General features: G+C 40.7%; 1 protein-coding gene across 9 annotated transcripts in view; it reads left to right on the top strand.

Moving 5' to 3' along the window:
* LOC147375770 (guanylate-binding protein 6-like) overlaps positions 1 to 27,506 on the top strand; it is a 115,318-nt gene that overhangs the window by 12,650 nt on the left and 75,162 nt on the right. For 4 of the 9 annotated variants that reach the window (XM_086390988.1, XM_086390986.1, XM_086390990.1 and 1 more), the window contains 7 exons: positions 603 to 790; positions 1,326 to 1,374; positions 1,894 to 2,052; positions 2,663 to 2,821; positions 3,178 to 3,336; positions 3,688 to 3,872; positions 4,773 to 4,988. In XM_086390988.1, the coding sequence (XP_086247114.1) occupies positions 603 to 790; positions 1,326 to 1,374; positions 1,894 to 2,052; positions 2,663 to 2,821; positions 3,178 to 3,336; positions 3,688 to 3,872; positions 4,773 to 4,829 (956 nt within the window). In that variant the 3' untranslated portion in view covers positions 4,830 to 4,988. Of the gene's footprint in view, positions 1 to 95; positions 255 to 602; positions 791 to 1,325; positions 1,375 to 1,893; positions 2,053 to 2,662; positions 2,851 to 3,177; positions 3,337 to 3,687; positions 4,989 to 7,620; positions 7,624 to 27,506 lie in introns of those variants that run through there. The other 5 variants (XM_086390983.1, XM_086390984.1, XM_086390985.1 and 2 more) reach the window with 4 other exon arrangements.

Genomic DNA, 27,506 nt, shown 5'->3' with positions numbered 1-27,506 from the left:
AGACGGTTGTGGAGGGAGGGGTGTGGTGTGTGAAGGGTTATAACTCTCAGATCTACCTGTTGTTTCCTCATCTCTCTAACATCTTCCTGGAACAGAAGAGTATGCCAAGAGAGTGGCAGCTGAGAGGGAAAAGGAACTTCTTGAGCAAAAGGTTAAAGAGCTGCAAGAACAGCTGGAAGACCAAGAAAGGGTCTCTGAGGAATTAGGAGTCAAAAAGACAGAGAAGCAAAGAGAAAGAGAAAAGACCTCAGCAGGTATAGGGTAGACTCAGCTCATGGTAGGGTGGGTTCCTGCAGTGCCCTCTATGACTCCAACAGGAGGAACTTCCAGAAATAGAGCTTCCTCTCCTTCTGTGAACACACTCTGCTACATCTGAAAATAACAAGGTGAATTGTGGTTAGAGGTCCAACCAATCATCCCCTTTTCTAGCACATTCTCGCACCTGCCCTTATGTGTGGTCACAGGTGAATTTAGACATGTCCATCTGCTTTGCCCAGACAGTTTGGTTACTCAGAAAGCAAGGGTTGTTGGTTGTGGGCTTGTAGCTCTCAGTGCTGACTGTTGTTTTCTTCTCTTCTCTCTCTAAAATCTTCCGGGAGCAGAAATGCTGGCCCAATGGGAGGATGCTATGTGGGAAAAGAAGCTTCTTGAGCAAATGGTTAAAGAATTGCAGCAAAAGTTGGAGGACCGAGAAAAAACCTTCGAGAGATTTAGAGACAAACTCACAAAGGAAATGAGAGAAAGAGACGACCTTCTGAGAAAGATGAATGAGAGGATTCAGATGCTGGAAGTATGTCTGGTCTGGGTCTGGGCAGTGACTTTGGAACAAAGCCTGAGCCCTCAGGAAGGAGTGGGTGAAAAATAAAACAAAGTCATAGAGAGAAGCACTATTGTTCTTCACTGCTTCTAATTCATTGGAGGCCCTGAGTTTTAAACAAGATTCTTTAACAATTTAAGTTAAACTTCAAGTTTCAAGTTCTTACAGTTTTATTGAGTTATATTTCACAAACCATAAATTTCAAATATTGAAAGTGTATGATATCATTGATACAAATTTACCAAAGTATGTATAGTGATTTCACTTGGGGAATGTGCTTTATGGAATGTTCCTGGAAGAAGAGTGTGGTGTAAAATTTGAAAATTTGTACATATTATCCAAGATCAAATGTTACCAGAAGGGTTGCAAGCAGTAAAATCCAGCCTATGAAAAATATGAAGCAACACAGGAATGTTACTCAGAGGAGTTCATTTCTCAGAATATTTCAGTGGAAGTTCAGCACAGGTGAGACCTGCCTGACATGTCTTTGCCTCTTTCTGATCTCCAGCGCTTACTGAAGTTACTAGAAACACTAGAGGAACAGGACATGAAGAAAGGTGAGCTCCTTTGTGATGCAGGAAAGAAACCTAGCAGGTAGAGAGGAGAGCTCAGCTCACAGTGGGGTGGGGAGGCTCCTGCAGTGCCCTCTCAAACTCTGACAGGAGGGAATTCTAGAAGCTGGGAGCTCTCATTCTGGGAATGCACTCTGCTTCATCTGAAAAAACAAGGCTAATTGTGGTTGCTGGTCCAGTCACTCAGTCAGGGCCTTTCCTAGAAGATTCCCAAACCTGCCCTTGTGTGTGGTCACAGGTGTATTTAGACATGTCCATCTCCTTTTTCATTGGAGAAGGAAATGGCAATCCACTCCAGTGTTCTTGCCTGGAGAATCCTTGGGACAGGGGAGCCTGGTGGGCTGCCGTCTATGGGGTCGCACAGAGTCGGACACGACTGAAGTGACTTAGTAGTAGTAGTAGTATCTCATTTTTCATGACAGTTTGGTCACTAACAGAGTGGAGGGCTGTACCTCTCGGGGTTGACTGTTGTTCTCTTCCCTTTCTAAAATCTTCCTGGAGCAGAAGAGCAGGCCAAAAGAGAGGCAGCTGAAAGGGAAAACGAGCCTCTTGAACAAAAGGTTAAAGAACTGCAGCAAAAATCGGAGAACCAAGAAAAAGTCTTCGAAGTATTAAGAGACAAAATGACAGAGGAGTTGAATGAAAGAGAGAAAGCCTCAGCAGGTACAGGGGAGGGCTCATTTCACAGCGGGGTGGGGAAGTTCCTGCAGTGCCCTCTGAGACTGACAGAAAGAACTTCCTGAAACAGGGAGCTTCCTTACCTCCTGTGAACACACACTGCTTCATCTGAAAATAACCAGAGTTGTGGTTGTAGGTCCAGCCCTCCAGTCAGGGCCTTTCTTAGCATGTTCCTAGGTGTATGTGGTGTGGCGGAGGAAATGGCAACCCATTCCAGTATTCTTGCCTAGAGAATCCCGTGGACAGAGGAGCCTGGTGGGCTGCTGTCCCATAGGGTCGCACAGAGTCGGACACGACTGCAGCAACTTAGCATGCATGCATGCTGGCATTGGAGAAGGAAATAGCAACCCACTCCAGTATTCTTGCCTGGAGAACCCCAGGGACAGAGGAGCCCGGTGGGCTGCCGTCTATGGGGTCACACAGAGTCGGACACGACTGAAGCGACTTAGCAGCAGCAGCAGGTGTATGTGGACATGTCTACCTACTTCTTTGGGACAGTTTGGTCCCTGAGGATATGGAAGGTTGGGATTTGGGGGGTTGTAGCTCTCAGGTCTGACTGTTGTTTCCTTCCTTCTCTAAACCCTTCCTGGAGCAGAAGAGCAGATCAGAAGAGAGGCTGCTGAGAGGGAAAAGGAGTCTCTTGAAAAACAGGTTAAAGAATTGCAGCAAAATTTGGAGGACCAAGGAAGAGTCTTCCAGAGATTAAGAACTGAAATGACAGAGGAGATGAGAGAAAGTGAAAACGTCTCAGCAGGTACAGGGGAGAACTCATTTCACAGTGGGGTGGGGAGGTTCCTGCAGTGCCCTCTGAGACTCTGATGGAAAGAACTTACTGAAATGAGGAGGCTCTTTTCCTTCTGTGAACACACTCTGCTTCATCTGAAAATACCAAGGAGAGTTGTGGGTGTGGGTGCATCCAGCCAATTAGGGCCTTCCCTAGCATGTTCCCAAATCTGCCCTTGATGTGTGGTCACAGGCACAGGTGGAAATGTCCACCTGCTTCTTCAGAACAGTTTGGTTACTGAGGATATGGAGGGTTGGGATTTGGGGGGTTGTAGCTCTCAGGTCTGACTGTGGTTTCCTTCCTTCTCTAAACCCCTCCTGGAGCAGAAGAGCAGATCAGAGGAGAGGCCACTGAGAGGGAAAAGGAGTCTCTTGAAAAACAGGTTAAAGAATTGCAGCAAAATTTGGAGGACCAAGGAAGAGTCTTCCAGAAATTTAGAACTGAAATGACAGAGGAGATGAGAGAAAATGAAAAGGCCTCAGCAGGTACTGAGGGCAGAGCTCATTTCACAGTGGGTTGGGGAGGTTCCTGCAGTGTTTCTCTGAGAACTCTGACTGGAGGAACTTCCAGAAGCAGGGCCCTTCTTTTCCTTCTCTGAACACACTGTACTACCTATGAACACAACAGGCCAGTTATGGTTGTGGGTCCAGCCAGCTGGTCAGCACCTGTCCTAGCACACTCTCACACCTGCCCTTGATGTGTGGGCACAGGTGAATTCAGACATGCCCATCTGCTTTTTTCAAGAAAGTATGGTCACTGAGAAAGTGGTGGGTTGGGGGTTGGGGATTGTACCTCTGACTGTTTTTTCTTCCCTATGTATAATTTTCCTGGAACAGAAGAGCAGGCCAAAAGAGAGGCTGCTGAGAGGGAAAAGCTTTTAGAGCAAAAGCTTAAAGAATTGCAACAAAAGTTTGAGGACCAAGAAAGAGCCTTCAAGGTATTTAGAGTCCAAATGACAGAAGAGGTGAGAGAAAGAGACAATTTTCTGAGAAAGATGAATGAGAGGATTGAGATGCTGGAGGTGAGTCTGGTCTGGGTCTGGGCAGTGACTGTGGAACAGAGCCCTGGAACCTCAGGAAGGGATGGGTGAAAATTAAAGCAAAGTTGTAGAGAGAAGCACCATGATTCTTTACTGCGTTAGATTCACTAGAAACCCTGGGATTTAAATGGTTTATGTCTGGACACTTGATACTTTCAAGAATTTTATAGACAACTTTCCCAGGGCTTGTGCTGCTGTTTTGAGGGATTCCTGGTTGATTTTTGGACTTTTCCTGGAGCCAGTATTAAGAGGGATTCCTAGGGTTTTCAGGTGGATGTTCTCAGAAGCAGATATTGGTTCACGTTACTAAGCTTCCTGCTAGTTTTCAGGCTGCTACTACATCAAAGACCCTAATATAGATCCTTGCTAACCTAAAGCATTCAAATATGCACAGACTTAGAAATATGGGCAACTGCCAGCTCCTAATTTGGCTGCAGTTGTCCCCAGGTGAGTTTAAACTGCCAGAGTCAGCCTTCAGTACAGAAGTTCTGTCTTCTCCCATCTGGAATTATTTATATCAGTTTTCTTGATCAATTTAGGAATTCTCAGTATTTCTAAGATGTGGAGAGAATTTGTGCCATTCACGAGGAAGGCCCTTACCCAAATAGCATAAACATGGTTGAAATGTCTTATAACAATTGTCCTCTTGCCTGGTTAGGAGTGTAGGGAAACCCTAGTGATGGGTGTGAGTAAGTTTGTGCTATGCATCCTCTCACCATCCAAACCGAAACCAGGAGATATTTCTGATGAGCATAATAACTTCTCATGATCCTTTAAGAAAGAACTCTTTAAAAGAAAATAAACTGTTAATGGAAAACCTTGTTTTTGAAATATTGAGATTTTGAAAAGTTTTCTGTTTACTAACACATCATACATTTTTAGGCTGCAGTGAACAATGATAATGACAAGGATAATGAGGAAAACACTGAAAAGTACTGAACTTCATAGACACAGGAAGATAATGACAAAGAAAATACTTCACAGCCTTTTGTTTTAATCTCTGTTTGGGAGAATATAAAACATGTGTGGTCACTAATTACTCAGATTTTTTGTTTGTTTCTTTTAAATTCTGGTAATATTAAAAGTTTTCACAAGTGCTTTTTTGATCTGGATTATTTCTATCTATGTATGTACTTTTTCTTTTATCATTAAAGTTTTAATGTAAAAAGTAGAAACATCATCTACTATAGAACATCAATTCCTGGCCCACAAAGGAAAGAATTAGTGTGGCTGGATAATTAATTTAAGTGGAAATGGAAGCAACTGAGTAGAAGACAAAGAGGTCAAATTTGTAATATCTTGAAAAAAAGAAAAATTTTATTAAGTAATGCTTCTGAAAGTCACATATGAATAATTATACAAATGAATATGTATACTGGTTTCTTGAGAGGAAAGGACTAATTTCTTATACAAAACAACTGTGTTACTTCACTTGTAAATTTTATGTGTTTTGAGTTAAAATTTCACAAAAGCTGATTGTAAATTTTAAATTGAGCTGATCAAACACATTAAAAAGCCATGAAAATTCAGAAGGGGTACAGGGTTTGGGAAGTTTTCAGCCATAATTTCTTCTATAAATGAAGTTTATAGAACTGCAGTCATTAGAACAATGTGCCATCAAGGCATAAATCTGAAGACAAAGAATAACAGCATGCTGCATAGTCTAAAAATAGAACCAACAACATACCTGATTAAGGTTGTGTGAATAGTGTTATTTCAGATCAGTGAGACAATATAAACAGTACATGAAGTGCTGTCAGTCTACTGGACAGCCATATAGAATGAGAGTGCCTAGATCACTTATAAATCTTGCAAAAATAATATTCCAGCTTGACTTTAGATTTAAACATTAAAAATAATCTTGATAAAAACAGTAAATGTCAGATAATTATAAAATAAATGTGGAAACTTGAATTTATTTTTAAGTGACATAAAACTCAAAGATACACATTTTATGATTTTGATGTCCTCTTTTACATTTTCATGTTTATCATTTTTTGTTCATTTTTGTTCTCACCACTTTCACAGAAACTTCTTTGATTTTTAAAAATCTGTATATTGGCTTAAGTGATTTACTTTCCTATTGTGATTTTCCATTTCCTATAGATTATTGTTTCTTTTCTATTTAGAGAAGACCTTTCGATATTTCTTTTAGGATAGGTTTAGTATTTCTGTAGCTTTTGTTTATCTGAGAAATTATCTCTCCTCCTGTTCTAAATGGTAATTTTGCTGGGTAGAATATCCTAGGTTGCAAGTTTTTCCCTTTCAGGGCTTTGAATATATCTTTCAACTCCCTTCTGGCCAGCAAATTTCTGTAGAGAAATCAGCTGATAGACTTACTGGAGTTCCTTTGCAATTAACTCTTCTTTTTCTTGCTTCCTTTAGAATCCTCTCTTTAACTTTTTGCCACTTTAATTGTAATATGTCTAGATATGTTTGGGTTCATCTTATTTGAGTAATGGCCCCTCTGCTTCTTCATTTTACTTATATTTTTCTGACTCTTTGAATTTAGGAGTAAGAGCACTGTTACTCCTACGGAAGTAACTCTTTGAAGGGAAGAATGGTTCCTGTACCTGAATATCTGTTTCCTTTTTAGGCTTGGGAAGTTTTCAGCCATAATTTCTTCAAATACATTTTTGATCCCCTTTTCTCTTCTCCTCTGAGATCCCTATTATGTGTAGATTGGGATAGTTTATAGTATCTCATGCTTGCTTTCATTTTTCTTAATTTATCTTTCTGTTTGCTGTTCTGATTGGGTGATTTCTGTTGTTTTGTCTTCCAGAGCATTTATCCATTCTTCTGCATTATCCAGTTTGCTATTTGTTGGCTTTAACTCCCATTTTATTTCTGCAAATGAGTTTTCTAATTTCAGTTGACTCCTCTTTATAGTTGCTTGTTTCTCTTTACAGTAATTTGCAATTCTATCTATAGCCTTTCTTAATTCCTTCAGTATTTTCACTGCTCCTTTTTGAATTCATAATCTGATATACCAGAGAAATTTGTTTCATTGTTTGTTCTTTGAAGGAAATTCTCTTCCCTTCAAAAAGTTACTTCCCTAGAAGTAACAGTGCTCTTACTCCTAAATTCAAAGAGTCAGAAAAATATGTAAAGAGTCAGAAAAAAAGTAAAATGAAGAAGCAGTCAAGAGAATTAAAAAAATCAAATTTTTTTTATTTTGATCAAAAAATCAAGAGAATTCTCTTCAGAGAACAATTATCTATTGTGCTCTTGTGGGCTTCCCAGATGGCACTAGTGGCAAAGCATCTACCTGCCAATGCAAGAGATGCGAGAGACGCTGGTTCAATCCCTGGGTTGGGAAGATCCCTTGGAGAAGGAAATGGCAACCCACTCCAGTATTCTTGCCCGGAAAATCCCATGGACAGAGGAGCCTGGATGGCTACAGTGCATGGGATTGCAGAGTCAGACACGACTGAGCGCAAGCAGGCACGCGTGCACACACACACACATACTGTGCTCTTGAAGAACTGTTTTTACATGGAGGGTGTCCCTGTGTGACCCGCATGAGTCTAGTAATTTTGGTGTGAGGACTGTGTTTTTTGTTTTTTGTTTTTTTGTATGAGTACCTGCTATATCGTTCCTCAGTGTGTGCTGGCTGTTATCCTCTTGATAGTATATCTAATAGAGGTCTATTAAATTTGAACGGAAACATATTAACAGGTCTTGGAATAGCCAGTACCCCTTTCCATTTGGCCTTTTAGTAACCAGAGAGGAAGTGTTGCATGTGCTAGAAGTAGGAACCAGGAGTCCCTTATCTAGCAATCCCTGACTTATTGGGCAGAGTCCTTCAAGTTACTCTGGTGTTAAATAATCTTGGGGAATCTTAGGGAGGGACATGGATAGATCTACGTTTACCTACTATAGCACTCTATTATGGGGTTCTGCACCACATAAATGCCAGATAATAGTGGAATTCCTTGTCTACAAAGAGGAGAAGTTCTTTCTACTAATTACCTTCAGTTCAGTTCAGTTCAATTCAGTCGCTCAGTCATGTCTGACTCCTTGCAACCCCATGAACCGCAGCACGGCAGGACTGCATGTCCATCACCAACTCCCAGAGTCCACCCAAATCCATGTCCATCGAGTCGGTGATGCCATCCAGCCATCTCATCCTCTGTTGTCCCCTTCTCCTCCTGCCCTCAATCTTTCCCATCATCAGGGTCTTTTCCAATGAGTCAGCTCTTCGCATGAGGTGGCCAAAGTATTGGAGTTTCAGCTTCAACATCAGCCCTTCCAATGAACACCCAGGACTGATCTCCTTTAGGATGGACTGCCTTCAGTTCAGAACTCAATGCCTTAAGTTCTCTATAAGATAGGTACTAGGCCAAAGATGACAGAGAAACTTAGGGAAGTCAGGAAACTTAGGAAGCCATTAGAGGAAACAGGTGTGAAGGGAACAAATAGGAGACTTGTGAAAGAAGTCCTTCAGGATCACAAGGAAGTTTAACCCCATTTCATGAAGTTATGAAGGTAGCTGTTCTAAGAAGGAAATTGTATTGGCCCTGAAGGGATCCTTTAAAGATAATGAGGGACTGGGGGCAAATTATCAAAGCCCACCATGGACAAAATTTGGTGACTTTGAGAAAGAAGCTGGGGAATGAAGCAATGTTAAGGGTGAAATATGTCACTGCAATATTGATAAGAAATATAGTAGGATGCCCTTCAACTCACATGGGTAACATCACCATGAATTTATTGGGAATTCAGGATAAGGAAAGTCTGCTCCCTCAGACCTGAGTTAGTATTCCTCCTGTGAAGAGACTTTTTGGGTCTTTTCTTTCTTTCTGAGGAATGGACATTCTCAAACCCAAAGGGCTTTTTCTTTACAGTACTTGTAGGTATCTTGGTCAGTGGAGGCCAGTTTTGGGGATTCTTTAAGTTTAAAATAATTTAGTGGTGTATCTTCTAATTTTTCTTTTAGAGATATTACTATCACACTGTTGAGGTACTGTGTGAAGTTCAGACATGTCAACATTTTATTTTTTTTAAATTGGAGAATAATTGCTTTACAATGTTCTGTTGGTTTCTGCCATACAGCAACATGAATCATTCATATCCCCTCCATCCAGTCAGCATTTTAAACATAGACTTTTTTGGTTGTGCCATAAAGCTTAAGTCTTAGACCATGTAGAAAACCATGGCTAGAGCACAAGCTATATGGTAAAGTCAAGCTTTCACTACTCTTTCAAAGTAGTTTCTCATTGTTGATGATAATTTGCCACAATTTCATCCTTTAATTGTTTACAATTTTGAATTCATGACCAATCAATTTTAACAGCATCAAACTCGGAATGTTTTATAATAATTCTTTAAAACTTCCTTACTCTCTGACTGGGCTCTGCAATGGTTTGAGATCTCTTAAGGTCTTCCAAAATAATTGTCCATTTAGCTTTCTTAAACCATAGAAAGTCTCCTCTACAAATAAATGGATAAATTGATATGTTAAGGGAATCTCAGAGAGTAAGCATCCAATATTTCTTGAATTGTTCAACAAATTTCTCTCTTTTTCTTTGGGACTTAGGGAAGTCTTTAGTCATGGAATTTGATTGAAGATTAAATTTTAAATGTTACTTTCTCAGTTTGGTTCTGTTTGGAACTGGATTTAGCATTATCTACTAAGATCCCCAGAGAAAGGAATGGCTATTCACTCCAGTATTCTTACCCTGGAGAATCCTATGGACAGAGGAGCCTGGAGGGCTATAGTGGTTAGAAAGAGTTGGAGATGACTGAGAGACTAACACACACATACACACAGAAGGTATAGATGCAATACATTTATCTTTGAACATTTAGTCTCTCAGTTGTATCCAACTCTTTGTGACCTCATGGACTGTAGCCCCCCAGGCTCCTGTGTCCATGAAATTCTTCAGGATAGAATACTGGAGTGGATAACCATTCCCTTCTTCAGAGGATCTTCCCAACCCAGGGATTGAACCCAGGTCTACAGAATTGCAGGCAGATTCTTTACCATCTAAGCCAGCAGGGAAGTTTCAAGATAGCATTCTGAGAGGGGAAGGAAAAGGGAGAGTAGAGAGAGGAGTATGGAGTGACTGGAGCTCGGGGTGTAAGGGGTGTTTTTTGGGAAGGCCAAGAAAGGCTTGGGGTCTGAAGGCATGATCTTGGAACCCTTTTGTTTCAGAATTTCTCTAAGATAAAAGTAGTCTGCAGGGATTCAAGAATGGGGTGTTCAGTCAACTGAGAAATTCTCATTTTCTAGATCACAGAAATCTGTAATTCTAATAGTTTCAAGATTATACACATATAGTTAAGAATCAAAGTCTGTCCTTACTGTGCTATCATCTAGAACACAGGATTAGGAGTTGAACTCACTAACACATCTCCGCTCAATTGGTCAGAAATGAAAACAGTATTAAAAGGTTTATAACTGGAGCACAAGGTTATAGTTCTGGGTGTGCAGTGATGAATCTGATCTTATATGAGCTGCAGCACCAGACTGTAATAGAAACATTATACTAACACATGTGAAAATGCTAAGGAAGACTTATTCAAGATTATTGCAATAAGGGTCAAGGCTATTGCAATAGAGAAAAAAGACTGAGCTCAGTTCCAGATATAGCAAAGCCAGCTGGGAATATATAGGTGAAAAGCAGAGTTAGATGGTCAGAGGATAAGAAATTGCTAAAAGACAAAGGTAGGGAAATTCTTGCTAAATTGGCTTAATAGTATTCTTGTTAGGACAGGACAAGGACTTAGACACTAACAGTCTTGGTCAATTTGGGATGATATAACAAAAATACTACGGACTAGATGGCTTCAGTTCAGTTCAGTTCAGTTGCTCAGTCGTGTCTGACTCTTTGCGACCCCATGAACTGCAGCATGCCAGCCCTCCCTGTCCATCACCAACTCCCGGAGTTTACACAAACTCATGTCCATTGAGTCGGTGATGCCATCCAGCCATCTCATCCTCTGTTGTCCCCTTCTCCTCCTGCCCTCAATCTTTCCCAGTATCAGGGTGTTTTCAAAGGAGTCAGCTCATTGCATCAGGTGGCCAAAGTATTGGAGTTTCAGCTTCAACATCAGTCCTTCCAGTGAACACCCAGGACTGATCTGTTTTAGGATGGACTGGTTGGATCTCCTTGCAGTCCAAGGGACTCTCAAGAGTCTCCCCCAATACCACAGTTCAAAAGCATCAATTCTTCTGCACTCAGCTTTCTTTAGAGTCCAACTCTCACATCCATTCATGACTACTGGAAAAACCATAGACTGGAGGTTTAAATAACAAAAATTGCTTTCTCACAACTCTGAAGGCTGGAAAGTACAGACTCAAAGTGCTATGTCTGGTGACATTGTGATTTGTAGTTTGTAGATGTCTATTTTTTCATTGTATCCTCATGTGACAGAAAGCAACAAGATCCTATGTTTTGTTCTGTTTTTATTAGGGCATAAGTCCATTCATGAAGGTTCCACTCTATGATCGAATCACTTCCCCAAAAAACCCTCCAATTACTATCACATTGGGAATTTAGGCTTTAACAAATGAATTTTGGGGAGATACAAACAAAATCCAGAGCATTCTATCCCTGACCCCTCCAATATTGTCCTTTTCACAAGCAAAATATATTCATTCTATCCCAACAGTCTCAAAGGCCTTAACACATTCCAGAATCAACTTTAAAATCTAAAGTCTGGAGTCTTACTGAAATATCATCTAAATCAGATATGGGTGGAAATTAGGGTAAAAATAGTCCTGAGGCAAAATTCTCCAGCTGTGAACCCTTTAAACCAGACAAGTTATTTGCCTTCGAAATACAATGGCGGGGCATGGACAAATAACATAAGGACACACATTCCAATCCAAAGGAAAAAAGTCGAAAGAAAGAAGGAAGGTGTGAATGTCTCAAGCAAGCATAAATCCTAGCAAGGCAAGGATTCTATATCTGGAGGCACGAGAATAATTCTCTTTTTCTCAATGCACTGCCTTCTATGTTTATTCAGGCAAGATCCTGCCCCCGGACTCAGTCATCATCCCTGCCTCCACCGTTCTGCCTGGTGAAAATTACGTGGTTCTTCCTGGTGAAAATTACTCTGCCTGGCAGAGATCATGAGCCTGCAGCTCTGTAGGGTGGAGCTCATTCTGCCACACATTCTCTCCTGGGCATTTTCCCCACCCCTTGAAATAAAAATAAAGGCAGCTCTGCACCCCTATTTCACATGTCCACACACTCTGTGGTGGAAGTGGCAGCCCTGATGACCTCTGAATTGCATTTGGGGTTCTTCCCTTGTCTTAAAGGATAGTGCATATTAGCAGAATAATAGATACAGTTCTCTTGAGTCTAAGTAGTCCAACCCTCTTTCTTCATTTCATCCCATTTCTCTATTTCCTGTAGTTCCAGCTGGCAGTTCTTCTGTGGATATAGTCTCATCTCTATTTTTGCCTTTTTTGAGATGGTTAATTAAATTTATGATTCACACCACACTGATTTCCTTGTTGGATGGTATATTTGCCACCACATCCTTACTGTTCTCTACTGGACACTTTCTTATATTTTGTAGTGTGGTCAGCTTGAGAATTTTTGAAATCTTTGCATTCTGGTTCCTCTTTCCTTAACGATTCCATCTCCATGACTATCTTTTTTCTCACATTTCACTATGAACAGTTAGAAGGAACCAAGCCTCTCTCTCAATAATTTTCTTAGAAATCTCGTTAACTATCCAGTTTCATCTACCTTCTACCACATACTAGAATATGAACAAATTGAGGGAGTTAATTTTTGTCACTTTATAAAAAGGATTATCTTTCCTCCAGATTTGAATACCATGCTGACCATTTCTGTCTGAGTTTTCACCAGAATCACCTTTCTAGTAGTCTTCATGGCAATACTGGTTTTCACTTGTATTTGTTCAAAACTTTCTCGCCTCTATCCATGCAGTTCAGTTCAGTTCAGTTCAGTTGCTCAGTCGTGTCCAACTCTTTGCGACCCCATGAACTGCAGCACGCCAGGCCTCCCTGTCCATCACCAGCTCCTGGAGTTTACACAAACTCATGTCCATCAAGTCGGTGATGCCATCCAGCCATCTCATCCTCTGTTGTCCCCTTCTCCTCCTGCCCCCAATCCCTCCCAGCATCAGAGTCTTTTCCAATGAGTCAACTCTTCGCATGAGGTGGCCAAAGTATTGGAGTTTCCACTTTAGCATCAGTCCTTCCAAAGAACACCCAGGACTGATGTCCTTCAGACTGGACTGGCTGGATCTCCTTGCAGTCCAAGGGACTCTCAAGAGTCTTCTCCAACACCACAGTTCAAAAGCATCAATTTTTCAGCACTCAGCTTTCTACACAGTCCAACTTTCACATTCATACATGACCACTAGAAAAACCATAGCCTTGACTAGATGGACCTTTGTTGGCAAAGTAATGTCGCTGCTTTTGAATATGCTATCTAGGTTGGTCATACCTTTCCTTCCAAGGAGTAAGTGTCTTTTAATTTCATGGCTTCAATCAACATCTGCAGTGATTTTGGAGCCCCCCAAAATAAAGTCTGACACTGTTTCTACTGTTTCCCCATCTATTTCCCATGAAGTGATGGGACCAGATGCTATGATCTTAGTTTTCTGAATGTTGAGCTTTAAGCCAATGTTTTTACTCTCCTCTTTCACTTTCATCAAGAGGCTTTTTAGTTCCTTTTCACTTTCTGCCATAAGGGTGGTGTCATCTGCATATCTGAGGTTATTGATATTTCTCCCGGCAATCTTGATTCCAGCTTGTGCTTCTTCCAGCCCAGCGTTTCTCATGATGTACTCTGCATAGAAGTTAAATAAGCAGGGTGACAATATACAGCCTTGATGTACTCCTTTCCCAATTTGGAACCAGTCTGTTGTTCCATGTCCAGTTCTAACTATTGCTTCCTGACCTGCATATAGGTTTCTCAAGAGGCAGGTCAGGTGCTCTGGTATTTCCAGCTCTTTCAGAATTTTCCACAGTTTATTGTGGTCCACACAGTCAAAGGCTTTGGCATAGTCAATAAAGCAGAAATAGATGTTTTTCTGGAAGTCTCTTGCTTTTTTGATGATCCAGCGGATGTTGGCAATTTGATCTCTGGTTCCTCTGCCTTTTCTAAAACCAGCTTGAACATCTGGAAGTTGATGGTTCACATATTGCTGAAGCCTGGCTTGGAGAATTTTGAGCATTACTTTACTAGCGTGTGAGGTGAGTGCAATTGTGCAGTAGTTTGAGCATTCTTTGGCATTGCCTTTCTTTGGGATTGGAATGAAAACTGCCCTTTTCCAGTCCCGTGGCCACTGCTGAATTTTCCAAATGTGTGTGCAGCACTTTCACAGCATCATCTTTTAGGATTTGAAATAGCTCAACTGGAAATCCATCACTTCCACTAGCTTTGTTCATAGTGATGCTTCTAAGGCCCACTTGACTCCACATTCCACTCACCTAGCTCTAGGTGAGTGATCATACCACTGTGATTATCTTGATCATGAAGATCTTTTTTGTACAGTTCTTCTGTGTATTCTTGCCACCTCTTCTTAATGTCTTCTGTTTCTTTTAGGTCCATATCATTTCTGTCCTTTATTGAGCCCATCTTTGCATGAAACATTCCCTTGGTATCTCTAATTTTCATGAAGAGATCTCTAGTCTTTCCCATTCTGTTGTTTTCCTCTGTTTCTTTGCATTGATCTCTGAGGAAGGCTGTCTTATCTCTCCTTGCTATTCTTTGGAACTCTGCATTCAGATCTTTATATCTTTCCTTTTCTCCTTTGCTTTTCGCTTCTCTTCTTTTCACAGCTATTTGTAAGGCCTCCCCAGACAGCCATTTTGCTTTTTTGCATTTCTTTTCCATGGGGATGGTCTTGATCCCTGTCTCCTGTACAATGTCATGAACCTTCGTCCATAGTTCATCAGGCACTCTATCTATCAGATCTAGTTCCTTAAATCTATTTCTCAGTTCCACTAAATCAAATAAGGAATTTGATTTAGGTCATACCTGAATGGTCTAATGGTTTTCCCTACTTTCTTCAATTTAAGTCTGAATTTGTCAATAAGGAGTTCATGATCTGAGCCACAGTGAGCTCCCAGTCTTGTTTTTGCTGACTGTATAGAGCTTCTCCATCTTTGGCTGCAAGGAATATAATTAATCTGATTTTGATGTTGACCATCTGGTGATGTCCATGTATAGAGTCTTCTCTTGTGTTGTTGGAAGAGGGTGTTTGCTATGACTAGTGCATTCTCTTGGCAAAACTCTATTAGCCTTTGCCCTGCTTCATTCCGTATTCCAAGGCCAAATTTGCCTGTTACCCCAGGTGTTTCTTGACTTCCTACTTTTGCATTCCAGTACCCTCTAATGAAAAGGACATCTATTTTAAGTGTTAGTTCTAAAAGGTCTTGTAGGTTTTCATAGAAACATTCAACTTCAGCTTCTTCAGCATTACTGGTTGGGGCATAGACTTGGATTACCATGATATTGAATGGTTTGCCTTGGAAACGAACAGAGATCATTCTGTTGTTTTTGAGATTGCATCCAAGTACTGCATTTGGGACTCTTTTGTTGACCATGATGGCTACTTTGTTTCTTCTAAGGGATTCCTGCCCACAGTAGTAGATATAATAGTCATCTGAATTAAATTCACCCATTCCAGTCCATTTTAGTTTGCTGATTCCTAGAATGTCGATGTTTACTCTTGCCATCTCCTGTTTGACCACTTCCAATTTGCCTTGATTCATGGACCTAACATTCTGGGTTCCTATGCAATATTGCTCTTTACAGCATCGGACCTTGCTTCTATCACCAGTCATATCCACAACTGGGTATTGTTCTTGCTTTGGCTCCATCCCTTCATTCTTTCTGGAGTTATTTCTCCGCTGATCTTCAGTAGCATATTGCACACCTACCGACCTGGGGAGTTTCTCTTTCAGTATTCTATAATTTTGCCTTTTCATACTGTTCATGGGGTTGTCAAGGCAAGAATACTGAAGTGGTTTGCCATTCCCTTCTCCAGTGGACCACATTCTGTCAGACCTCTCCACCATGACCCACCCGTCTTGGGTGGCCACACACGGTATGGCTTAGTTTCATTGAGTTAGACAAGGCTGTGGTCCGTGTTTTTAGACTGATTAGTTTTCTGTGATTATGGTTTGTGTGTCTGCCCTCTGATGCCTCAGGACACCTACCATCTTACTTGGGTTTCTCTTACCTTGGACGTGGGGTATCTCTTCACGGTTGCTCCAGCAAAGCGCAGCCACTGCTCCTTATCTTGGAGTAGGGGTATCTCCTCACAGCTGCCCCTCCTGACCTTGAACGTGGAGTAGCTCCTCTCGGCCCTCCTTGCCTGTGCAGCTGCCTCGGCTGCCTCCCCTGACCTCGGGCGTGTGGTACCTCCTCCAGGCGGCCGCCCTGGACTCGAGTGTGTGGTAGCTTGTTTTGGAAGCTGCCCCTGACCTTCAACGTGGGGTAGCTCCTCTCGGCCGCTCCTGTGCCAACGTAGCCTGGCACTCTCGGTCGCAGCCCTTGACCTTGGGCGAGGGGTGGCTCCTCTCGGCCATGCTTCTGCAAGGTCTGTCTCAGCCTGCGTGCTTCTGCGCGGTCCGTCTCAGCCAGTGCTGAGAAACGAATTGGAGACTGCTAAAAATGATACCAGGGCATGCCAACACAGGGAGGGAAGTGTGAGGGGGGTTCAGAATGGGGAACACGTGTACACCCGTGGCGGATACATGTTGATGTATGGCAAAACCAATACAATATTGTAAAGTATTTAGCCTCCAATTAAAATAAATAAATTTATATTAAAAAAAATAAACCAATCTGGGGCTTCCTAAAATTACCATCCTGTTTGTAAGAGAATTAGAATGCTAAGTGCCAGATACTTGCTCTTGAAAAATGACAATGAGAGGGGCTGGAACTCTGAAATGTAATGTTCTTCCCTTGCTGCCTCCAAATTGCACACACTTCCAGTCATGGCTTTTCCCCAGCTTTAGTGAGATATAGTTGACATATAATATTGTGTAAGTTTAAATAATTAAGTTTTAAACAGTAATTAAGTTTTAAACTGTTCTAGCTTAACAAGGTTTTCAGCCCGAAGTAATAAATCTTGTATCATTCAAGGCCATTCTTTGTAAACATAATTCAGACTGAAACTGAAAGAAGAGTTCTTTTTATAATAGGCTTATTTCTAGGAAATCATCAGCCTTTCTGTATGATGAAAACAATTCCTAATTTTGAACCTAAATAAATAGAATCTAAATCTGAAAACCATTCAGACAGTAATTAATCACTTTCCCCAAATACACCCTCTTATTTTCTTTAGGCACCACACCCTTCCTCTGAGGTACATTGTATTTCACTGACCAGAAAAATTCCATGGGTTGTGCAGCTGCTGCTTAGCTGGGAACTTCCCCAACCCCAGAGTGGTGTGATTTGAAGTGTGCAATTCAATTTAACGCATGTCTGTTGTCTTGTGTACATTTGCCCACAAGGTTTCCAAAACAAAGGTATCTGGCCAATATTTGAACTCTTAGAATTTTCCACATGCCTCATTCTTCTTATGAAAGTGACAGTGCTATTCACTGAGTTGCATCTGACTCTGCCACCCCAAAGACTATATAGCCCACCAGACTCCTTTGTCCATGGGATTCTCCAGGCAAGACTACTGGAGGGGGTGGCCATTCCCTTCTCCAGGGGGTCTTCTTGATCCAGGCGACAAACCTGGGTCTCCTGAACTGCAGGTGGATTCTTTACCAGTTGAGTCATCAGAGATAAAATTATCAAAAGATAAAACAAAGATTCATTATTTTAACATCCAACCCCCAGTTCTTGAGAGAGAGAGGGAAATGTGCATGCTTGTAAAAATTCATTGACTGCCTTCTGGAGCAGAGGGGGAGAAAACAATAATATAAGTGTCAACATTGTTCAAGTTACTGTGCCTGACACACAGCCAGGCCAAACAAACCAAACACTGGAGTTTAGAGCAGAGAAAATTTGTTGCAAGAGCCACGCAAAGAGTTTGGGTGTCTCCTGCTCAAAATGCCTGAACTCTGTGATGGTTTTCCTGGAAGAGTTTTTAAATGTGAAATTTGCTGGGTATGTGATTACTTCTGATATATTGATAGTGAGGTAAGAAGGTGATATTGTAACCTTCCGATTTCAACCAGTCTGGGGTCTGTGAGGTTGTGGTCAGCACATAGTCATCATCCTCCACGTGGGTGGAAGCCTTCAGTTCAGTCCAGTCACTCAGTCATGTCCGACACTGCGACCCCATAGACTGCAACACGCCAGGGCTCCCTGTCCATCACCAACTCCTGGAGTTTACTCAAACTCATGTCCATTGAGTCAGTGATGCCATCCAACCATCTCATCCTCTGTCGTCCCCTTCTCCTTCTGCCTTCAATCTTTCCCAGCATCAGAGTCTTTTCCAATGAGTCAGTTCTTCTCATCAGGTGGCCAAAGTATTGGAGTTTCAGTTTCAGCATCAGTATTCCCAATGAATATTCAGGACTGATTTCCTTTAGGATGGACTGGTTGGATCTCCTTGTAGTCCAAGGGACTCTCAAGAGTCTTTTCCAACACCACAGTTCAAAGCATCAATTCTTCAGCGCTTAGCTTTTTTAGAGTCCACCTCTCACACCCATACATGACCACTGGAAAAACCATTGCCTTGACTAGACAGACCTTTTTTGGCAAAGTAATGTCTCTGCTTTTTAATATGCTGTCTAGGTTGGTCATAGCTTTTCTTCCAAGCAGTAGGTGTCTTTTAATTTCATGGCTGCAATCAACATCTGCAGTGATTTTGAGCCCCAAAACATAAAGTCTGCCACTGTTTCCATGGTTTCTGCCATGAAGTGATGGGACCAGATGCTATGATCTTATTTTTCTGAATGTTGAGCTTTAAGCTAAATTTTTCACTCTCCTCTTTCACTTTCATCAAGAGGCTTTTTAGTTCTTCATCACTTTCTGCCATAAGGGTGGTGTCATCTGCATATCTGAGGTTATTGATATTTCTCCCGGCAATCTTGATTCCAGCTTGTGCTTCTTCCAGCCCAGCGTTTCTCATGATGTACTCTGCATAGAAGTTAAATAAGCAAGGTGACAATATACAGCCTTGATGAACTCCTTTTCCTATTTGGAACCAGTCTGTTGTTCCATGTCCACTTCTAACTGTTGCTTCTTGACCTGCATACAGATTTCTCAAGAGACAGGTCAGGTGGTCTGGTATTCCCATCTCTTCCAGAATTTTCCACAGTTTTTTGTGATCCACACAGTCAAAGGCTTTGGCATAGTCAATAAAGCAGAAATAGATGTTTTTCTGGAAGTCTCTTGCTTTTTTGATGATCCAGCGGATGTTGGCAATTTGATCTCTGGTTCTCCTGCCTTTTCTAAAACCATCTTGAATATCTGGAAGTTCACAGTTCATGTATTGTTGAAGCCTGGCTTGGAGAATTTTAAGCATTACTTTACTAGCATGTGAGATGAGTGCAATTGTGCAGTAGTTTGAGCATTCTTTGGCATTGCCTGTCTTTGGGATTGGAATGAAAACTGACCTTTTCCAGTCCTGCGGCAACTGCTGAATTTTCCAAATTTGCTGGCGTATTGAGTGCAGCACGTTCACAGCATCCTCTTTTAGGATTTGAAATAGCTCAACTGGAATTCCATCACTTCCACTAGCTTTGTTCATAGTGATGCTTCCTAAGGCCCACTTGACTTCACATTCCAGGACATCTGGGTCTAGGTGAGAGATCATACCATCATGATTATCTGGATCATAAAGATCATTTTTGCATTGTTCTTCTGTGTATTCTTGCCACCTCTTCTTACTATCTTCTGCTTCTGTTAGATCCATACCATTTCTGTCCTTTATTGAGCCCATCTTTGCATGAAATATTCCTTTGGTATCTCTAATTTTCTTGAAGAAATCTCTAGTCTTTCCCATTCTATTGTTTTCCTCTATTTCTTTGCACTGATCACTGAGGAAGGCTGTCTTATCTCTCCTTGCTATTCTTTGGAACTCTGCATTCAGATGCTTATATCTTTCCTTTTCTCCTTTGCTTTTTGCTTCTCTTCTTTTCACAGCTATTTGTAAGGCCTCTTCAGACAGCCATTTTTTTTTTCTTTTTCTTGGGGATGGTCTTTATCCCTGTCTCCTCTACAATGTTACAAACCTCTGTCCATAGTTCTTCAGGCACTCTGTCTATCAGATCTAATCTCCTGAATCTATGTCTCACTTCCAAGGTATAATCATAAGGGATTTGATTTAGGTCATACCTGAATGGTCTAGTAGTTTCCCTACTTTCTTCAATTTAAGTCTAAATTTGGCAATAAGGAGTTCATGATCTGAGCCACAGTCAGCTGCCGGTCTTGTTTTTGCTGACTGTATAGAGCTTCTCCATCTTTGGTTGCAATGAACATAATGAATCTGATTTTGGTGTTGACCATCTAGTGATGTCCATGTGTAGAGTTTTCTCTTGTATTGTTGGAAGAGAGTGTTTGCTATGACCAGTGTGTTCTCTTGGCAAAACTCTGTTAGCCTTTGCCCTGCTTAATTCTGTATTACAAGGCCAAATTTGCCTGTTACCCCAAGTGTTTCTTAACTTCCTACTTTTGCATTCCAGTCCCCTCTAATGAAAAGGACATCTTTTTTGAGTGTTAGTTCTAAAAGGTCTTGTAGGTCTTCATAGAACCATTCAACTTCAGCCTCTTCAGCATTACTGGTCAGGGCATAGACTTGGAATATTGTGATATTGAATGGTTTGCCTTGGAAACAAACAGAGATCATTCTGTCATTGTTGAGATTGCATCCAAGTACTTTATTTCAGACTCTTTTGTTGACCATGATGGCTACTTTGTTTCTTCTAAGGGATTCCTGCCCACAGTAGTAGATATAATGGTCATCTGAGTTAAATCACCCATTCCAGTCCATTTTAGTTTTCTGATTCCTAAAATGTTGACGTTCACTCTTGCCATCTCCTGTTTGACCACTTCCAATTTGCCTTGATTCATGGTCTTAACAGTCCAGGTTCTTATGCAATATTGCCTTACAGCATCAAACTTTCCTTCTATTACCAGTCACATCCACAACTGGGTGGTGTTGGAGTCTTAGTTTCTGTAGAATAACTCAGAGATATGTATATGATGTTATTTCTAGCCCTTCAGGATGAACTAGGAGTCCTGTGACTCTATTGTGTTATTAACTGTTTGAACCTACTCCCTGGAACTCACGGAAGCCCTAGAAGACTAAAGCCTTTTTTCCCTACATGGGATATAGAGGGGTTTTTGTATCTGGGAGGGTCCTGCTAGGTTTTATTACCAGAAAACTAAGCAAAAAAATGTTTTTAAATTGCTTTGTCAGATAAATTTTAATTACTCCCTCACACAAAGTAGTAAGTAGAGGAAAAAACAAAATGAGAATAGGAGACAAAAGCTAGTAAGGTGGAAAGGGCTGGGCTTTGGTGCACTGAAGAGGTCATCAGTTCAGTTCAGTTCAGTCGCTCAGTCGTGTCCGACTCTTTGCAATCCCATGAATCACAGAACGCCAGGCCTCCCGTCCATCACTAATTCCCGAAGTCCACTCAGACTCATGTCCATCGAGTCAGTGATGCCATCCAGCCATCTCATCCTCTGTTGTCCCCTTCTCCTCCTGCCCCCAATCCCTCCCAGCATCAGAGTCTTTTCCAATGAGTCAACTCTTCGCGTGAGGTGGCCAAAGTATTGGAGTTTCAGCTTTAGCATCATTCCTTCCAAAGAAATCCCAGGGCTGATCTCCTTCAGAATGGACTGGTTGGATCTCCTTGCAGTCCAAGGGACTCTCAAGAGTCTTCTCCAACACCACAGTTCAAAAGCATCAATGCTTCTGCACTCAGCTTTCTTCATAGTACAACTCACACATCCGTACATGACCACTGGAAAAACCATAGCCTTGACTAGATGGACCTTTGTTGGCAAAGTAATGTCTCTGCTTTTCAATATGCTATCTAGGTTGGTCATAACTTTTCTTCCAAGGAGTAAGCATCTTTTAATTTCATGGCTGCAGTCACCATCTGCAGTGATTTTGGAGCCCAGAAAAATAAAGTCTGACACAGTTTCCACTGTTTCCCCATCTATTTCCCATGAAGTGATGGGACCAGATGCCACGCTCTTCATTTTCTGAATGTTGAGTTTTAAGCCAACTTTTTCACTCTCCTCTTTCACTTTCATCAGAGGCTTTGAGTTCCTCTTCACTTTCTGCCATAAGGGTGGTGTCATCTGCATATCTGAGGTTATTGATATTTCTCCCGGCAATCTTGATTCCAGCTTGTGCTTCTTCCAGCCCAGCCTTTCTCATGATGTACACTAAGTCTGTGATGGTAAAATAAATCTTAGGAATAAAGATATTCTCCCCTATCTTCAGTAAAATCTATTATATTCACATGAGCTGTCTGGAAGGTCTTGTACTGATATTTTTCAATGGGCTTATAGGAGGTGCTATATGCATCTCTATCTCTGATTGAATGATGGTCCAAAAGGTGAGATGTCACCCTCCCCAGGACTACAAAGTCATGCGGGAAGGAATCAGTCAATGAGATAGCATGATGTCAACCAGCCATAGATATCACTCAAATGTCATAGGAAATAATGAAAAGTATTCTTTAATTTGCTTTCCCTCTTGGGAGGCTGTGTAATTTCACAGTCTGCTTGAATTAGATAAATGAGTTTTTATTCCCACAAGTCATCTTAGCAAAGTGAAGAAGGCTGTCATGTAAAAGATAACAAAAAAGAGCTCTGAGAATGGATTCCTTGGGCAGGGAATAGAAGTCCATGCCATGTAATCTTGGAGAGTTCTATAACTCACTATTAGATCCCATGTGTCAAGAGAGAGCGTCCTAGAGACTGACTTCCTTGTATAAGACTGATTTTGAGACAAGCACTGGAGGATGGGGCTTCCCAGGTGGTGCAGTGCTAAAGAATCCACCTGCTAATGCAGGAGATGCAAGAGACACAGATTTAATTCCTGAGTCAGAGAGATCTCCTAGAGTGGGAAATGGCAACCCACTCCAGTATTCTTGCCTGGAAAATTCCATGGTGGGCTTCAGTCCATGGGGTTGCAAAGAGCTGAGCTACTGAATACACACTCAGGAACTGTTCTCCAGAGAGTGAGAGCAGTGTCAATGAACTGTCCTCTGTGGGAGGAATGGCCATGATTCTGAGGCTGTACCCCAGAGAGTCCTTTTGGTCACCATCAGTGATATAGCACCAACATAAGCCTCACTTCAGAAAAGGGTGAAAGATGGAAAAGAGGCCCTATGTCTTGAACATGAGGGGAGAAGAGGTAAAATAGACACGCAGGGCCTCTCAGAAAGGCACATGAGCAAAATCGGATTTTCATGGATCTATATGTAGTTCTAATATGCCTGTGTCCAGGAGGTCTTACCAGTAGCTCTGCCACCCCCTAAGTATTCATCCTACAAACTAAAAATCCCTAATATTCCAGATTTCAAGTTCTCTGTTCCTGATATTGCAAAAACAGAGTGAGTACTCTTCCTCTAGTGATATAATCTTATTCTAGCTTGTGAACACAGTGGTATATTTAATCAGCCAACCCACCAAACCATTTTCATTGCTTACATTTTGTGTAATTCTGAAAGTTTAGTCTTTTATTTTGTCTATTTATATGCCAAGCAATATTCAAGGTGGTTTTCATTTTGCTTTGTTTTTACTGTTTTGACATTTTGGGCTACTCTCTCCAATTCTAGAATTCTCCAAGCCCATGCATCTTGTCCCTTAAGGGCCACTATTCCTCATGCCTACATTATTCCATTCTGAGAGGCCCTGGCAGGTCTATTTTACTTCTTTTCCACTCATGTTCAAGACATAGGGCCTCTTTCCCCTTTTTCACTCTTTTCTGAAGTGAGACTTAGGCCAGTGCTACATCACTGATGGTGGCCCCAAGCAAGTAAATAGATTTCTGAACTGAAACTGCTTCAAGTTTGTGCTGCTCTGGAAGGGTTGTTACACAGTAGATTTGTCTTCCACAAAGTTTTGCATACAGGATGTTAAAATGAGACTCTCCTACCTAAGAATTTCCACTAGACCCCAAAGGTGAATACAGCTGGTGTCAAATAAAGACTTTCTAAAACAAGATGCTACATATTTTTTCCTAGAATTAAGTAGAACATGAAAAAAACTTCATTTTGGTTAAATCACATCTCATTAACTTTCTTCAGTTTAGGAGATTATTTTAATAATTCTTCTTTTGCCAATATTATACTTTTGTGAATGAGACTCACAGAATATATTTTTAAGAGATACTTTTTCTGGTAATAATTTTCTACCATAGAAGATGGGAGAAAGACTCCAAATGTATTTTCTTTTGATAATGATAATAATAGTAAGTTATAAACAGTAAAATAATATTAGAAATAAGTTAATAAACATTAAAACATGAAAACAATAACAAAATAGCAATAATAAAGTACTGATTTAGATTAAAGAGCTAACTAGTCTTATATTATTCATCTCTGAGCTCACTGTTGTTCAGTTGCTAAGTTGTGTCCAACTCTTTGTGACCCCGTGGACTGCAGTACATCATACTTACCTGTCCTTCACTGTCTCCTGGAGTTTGCTCAAACTCATGTCCATTGAGTTGGTGAAGCCATCCAGCCGTCTCATCTTCTGTCACCTGCTTCTCCTCCTACCCTCAATTCTTCCCAGCATCATGGTCTTTTCTAGTGAGTTGGCTCTTTGCATCAGGTGTCCAAAGTATCAGAGCTTCAGCTTCAGTCCTTCCAATGAATAGTCAGGATTGATTTCCTTTAGGTTTGACTGGTTTGATCTCTTTGCTGTCATGAGACTCTCAAGAGTCTTCTCCAGCTCCACAGTTTGAAAGCATCAATTCTTTGGCTCTTAGCCTTCTTTATGGTCCAACTCTCACATCCGTTCTTGACTACTAGAAAAATGATAACTTGGATTATACAGACCTTTGTCAGCAAAGTGATGTCTCTGCTTTTTAATATGCTGTCACTTAGACATAACTTTTATCAAGTGACATATGTCACTTGATCATAGCTTTTCTTCCAAGGAGAAAGTGTCTTTTAATTTAGTGGCTGCAGTTACCATCCACAGTGATTTTGGAGCCCAAGAAAATAAAATCTGCTACAGTTTCCACTTTTTCCCTATCCATTTGCCATGAAGTGATGGGACCATATACCATGATCTTAGTTTTTTCAACATTGAGTTTTAAGCCAGCTTTTTCACTCTCCTCTTTAACCCTCATAAAAGGCTCTTTAGGTGCTCTTTGCTTTCTGCCATTATAGTGGTATCATCTGCATAACTGAGGTTGTTGATATTTCTCCCAGCAATCTTGATTCCAGCTTGTGATCCGTCCAAACCAGCATTTTGCATGATGACTCTAAGGTCTTACTTTTATTTTATAGGCTCGTGGAACAGAATAAGAACCAAAAACCAGAGAGAATAAGCCAGTGAGTGAGTGAGAGAGAGAAAGAAAGAGAAGACAGTCTTCTTTAATGTAGTTTGTAAGGAAGGACTCTTTTTTTGGACTTGGGTGGATGCCCAACACTCTTTGTCGGTTTCTGTGTCTCAGTAAGTACAGAGTCACAGTACTCACCTAACTCAAGAAACTGCTAAGTTTAATTATGGAAGTTAAAAAAAAATCTGTCTGTGATATTGGTGCATATGACAGAATTTTCAGCTATAAGCATTGTATGATTCTCTTTCATGAGATGGACTCACGGAAACCCAGGTAGAGATTATATTTTTCTAGCTGCTTCTGCATCCAGGTGTGGACATGTGCACTGAGGATGAATAGAAGGATGAATAGAAGTATATATACCTTACTTATGGGTCTGCTCCAGAGAACTCAGTCAGTCACTCCTATTCATCTTATTGTCGGGATATCAGATAATGTGACAGTAGTCAATCTTTGACCTTGCTGATGTATACAACATCTTAGTGGGTACTTAACAACACAATTGGAGGAATCTGAATCTCTGAATGACTTTTTGAAACCTAGAATGGTGAGATCATAATATGTCTTTTAAGCTGTAACACCATCCCCCTAAACTATCTCTATTTCCTGTGTCCTCACTTTATTCTCTCTTCCTGCTACCAGAATGAGGAAGCTCAAACATGACTCTGAGCATGCCTAATAGTCTTTAAAGTCTCTACCTGCTTGTGGAATACAGTCCATGAGCCAGGTCTTTCAACTTCATTCTCAGTGAGCCTATTTCACTGGCTACGTGGACCTGGCTGATTCCTAGCATTTCCCCATTTGTATATTTGCTCACTGCCTTTATTTGCTTTAAAACATATTTCCTCCAGCTACCTTTTTTGAAATATGAATCATCCTTTAAGATCCAAAGGAAATGATACTTCCTCAGTGAAGCCATATATAAACTTCCAGATATAATTAGCTGTTACTTTTGTAGAAAATAAGTGCTTTATTTGTAACATCATTTTTAACACCCTATCATTTGTTTTATTTTATAAAATTTTAGATTGGATATGAGAAACTTTCTCTCTTCATATTTTAATATGCAATAGCAATAGCTTCACATTTGTATTACATGGACCAGTAAAATGCACTACCAAGTGTTGCAGGAAAAGATAACATTGTCCAATTAAAAAAATCCAAAGAAAGGCAATTTATAAAAATTTTTGATAGTAAAAATCATATATGGGGGGAAGAAACTTAACAGAAGATCAAACCAGAAATCCGAGAGAAAATATTTGTGGCATTTGTCGCTTTAAAAATTTTGTTTATGGATATTTTATGAAAGAAATTTATGATCATCAAATAAATTTATGATTTCTTTGCTCATTTGAATAATTTTTCACTTTTAACTTGTACCTTTCTATTATTTTACTTTAAGCAAACACTCAAAATATATAAACTCGAGACCTCTATAATCCTCTACATATCCATCCCCCCAAAAAAGAAAAATGGAAGAACAGGCTACAAAATAATAGCAATTATTTCTGGACTGTAAAAACAGTAGTTTCAAACATACACTTACTGTTAATGAAAAAGTACTTATGTTAATAATAACTAGAGCACACTTAAAAGAGAGAAATGAAAAGAGATTCAAAGAATTAAATTAAAATCCCCAAATCTACTGCCTCTCCCCAAAGTACCCTGGGAGACAAGTTGTTGAACTATTTCAGCATACTGTTGCTTTGCTCACATTTATCCCTGCAGTTCTACCTTCACTGTGGGATCATGAAAACTTGACCTTTTTAATGGCTGAGTAATACTCCATTGTGTATATGTACCACGGCTTTCTTATCCATTCATCTGCTGATGGACATCTAGGTTGCTTCCATGTCCTGGCTATTATAAACAGTGCTGTGATGAACATTGGGGTACACGTGCCTCTTTCAATTCTGGTTTCCTCAGTGTGTATGCCCAGAAGTGGGATTGCTAGATCATAAGGCAGTTCTATTTCCAGTTTTTTAAGAAATCTCCACACTGTTCTCCATAGTGGCTGTACTAGTTTGCATTCCCATCAACAGTGTAAGAGGGTTCCCTTTTCTCCACACCCTCTCTAGAATTTATTGCTTGTAGACTTTTGGATCGCAGCCATTCTGACTGGCGTGAAATGGTACCTCATAGTGGTTTTGATTTGCATTTCTCTGATAATGAGTGATGTTG

The sequence above is a fragment of the Bos grunniens genome, chromosome 3 (genome assembly GCF_055505025.1).
Source record: "Bos grunniens cultivar Pamir isolate PY7600 chromosome 3, Bosgru_T2T1.0, whole genome shotgun sequence".
In the NCBI taxonomy this organism is placed as follows: domain Eukaryota; kingdom Metazoa; phylum Chordata; class Mammalia; order Artiodactyla; family Bovidae; genus Bos; species Bos grunniens.
This window is presented reverse-complemented; position numbering and strand designations above follow the sequence as displayed.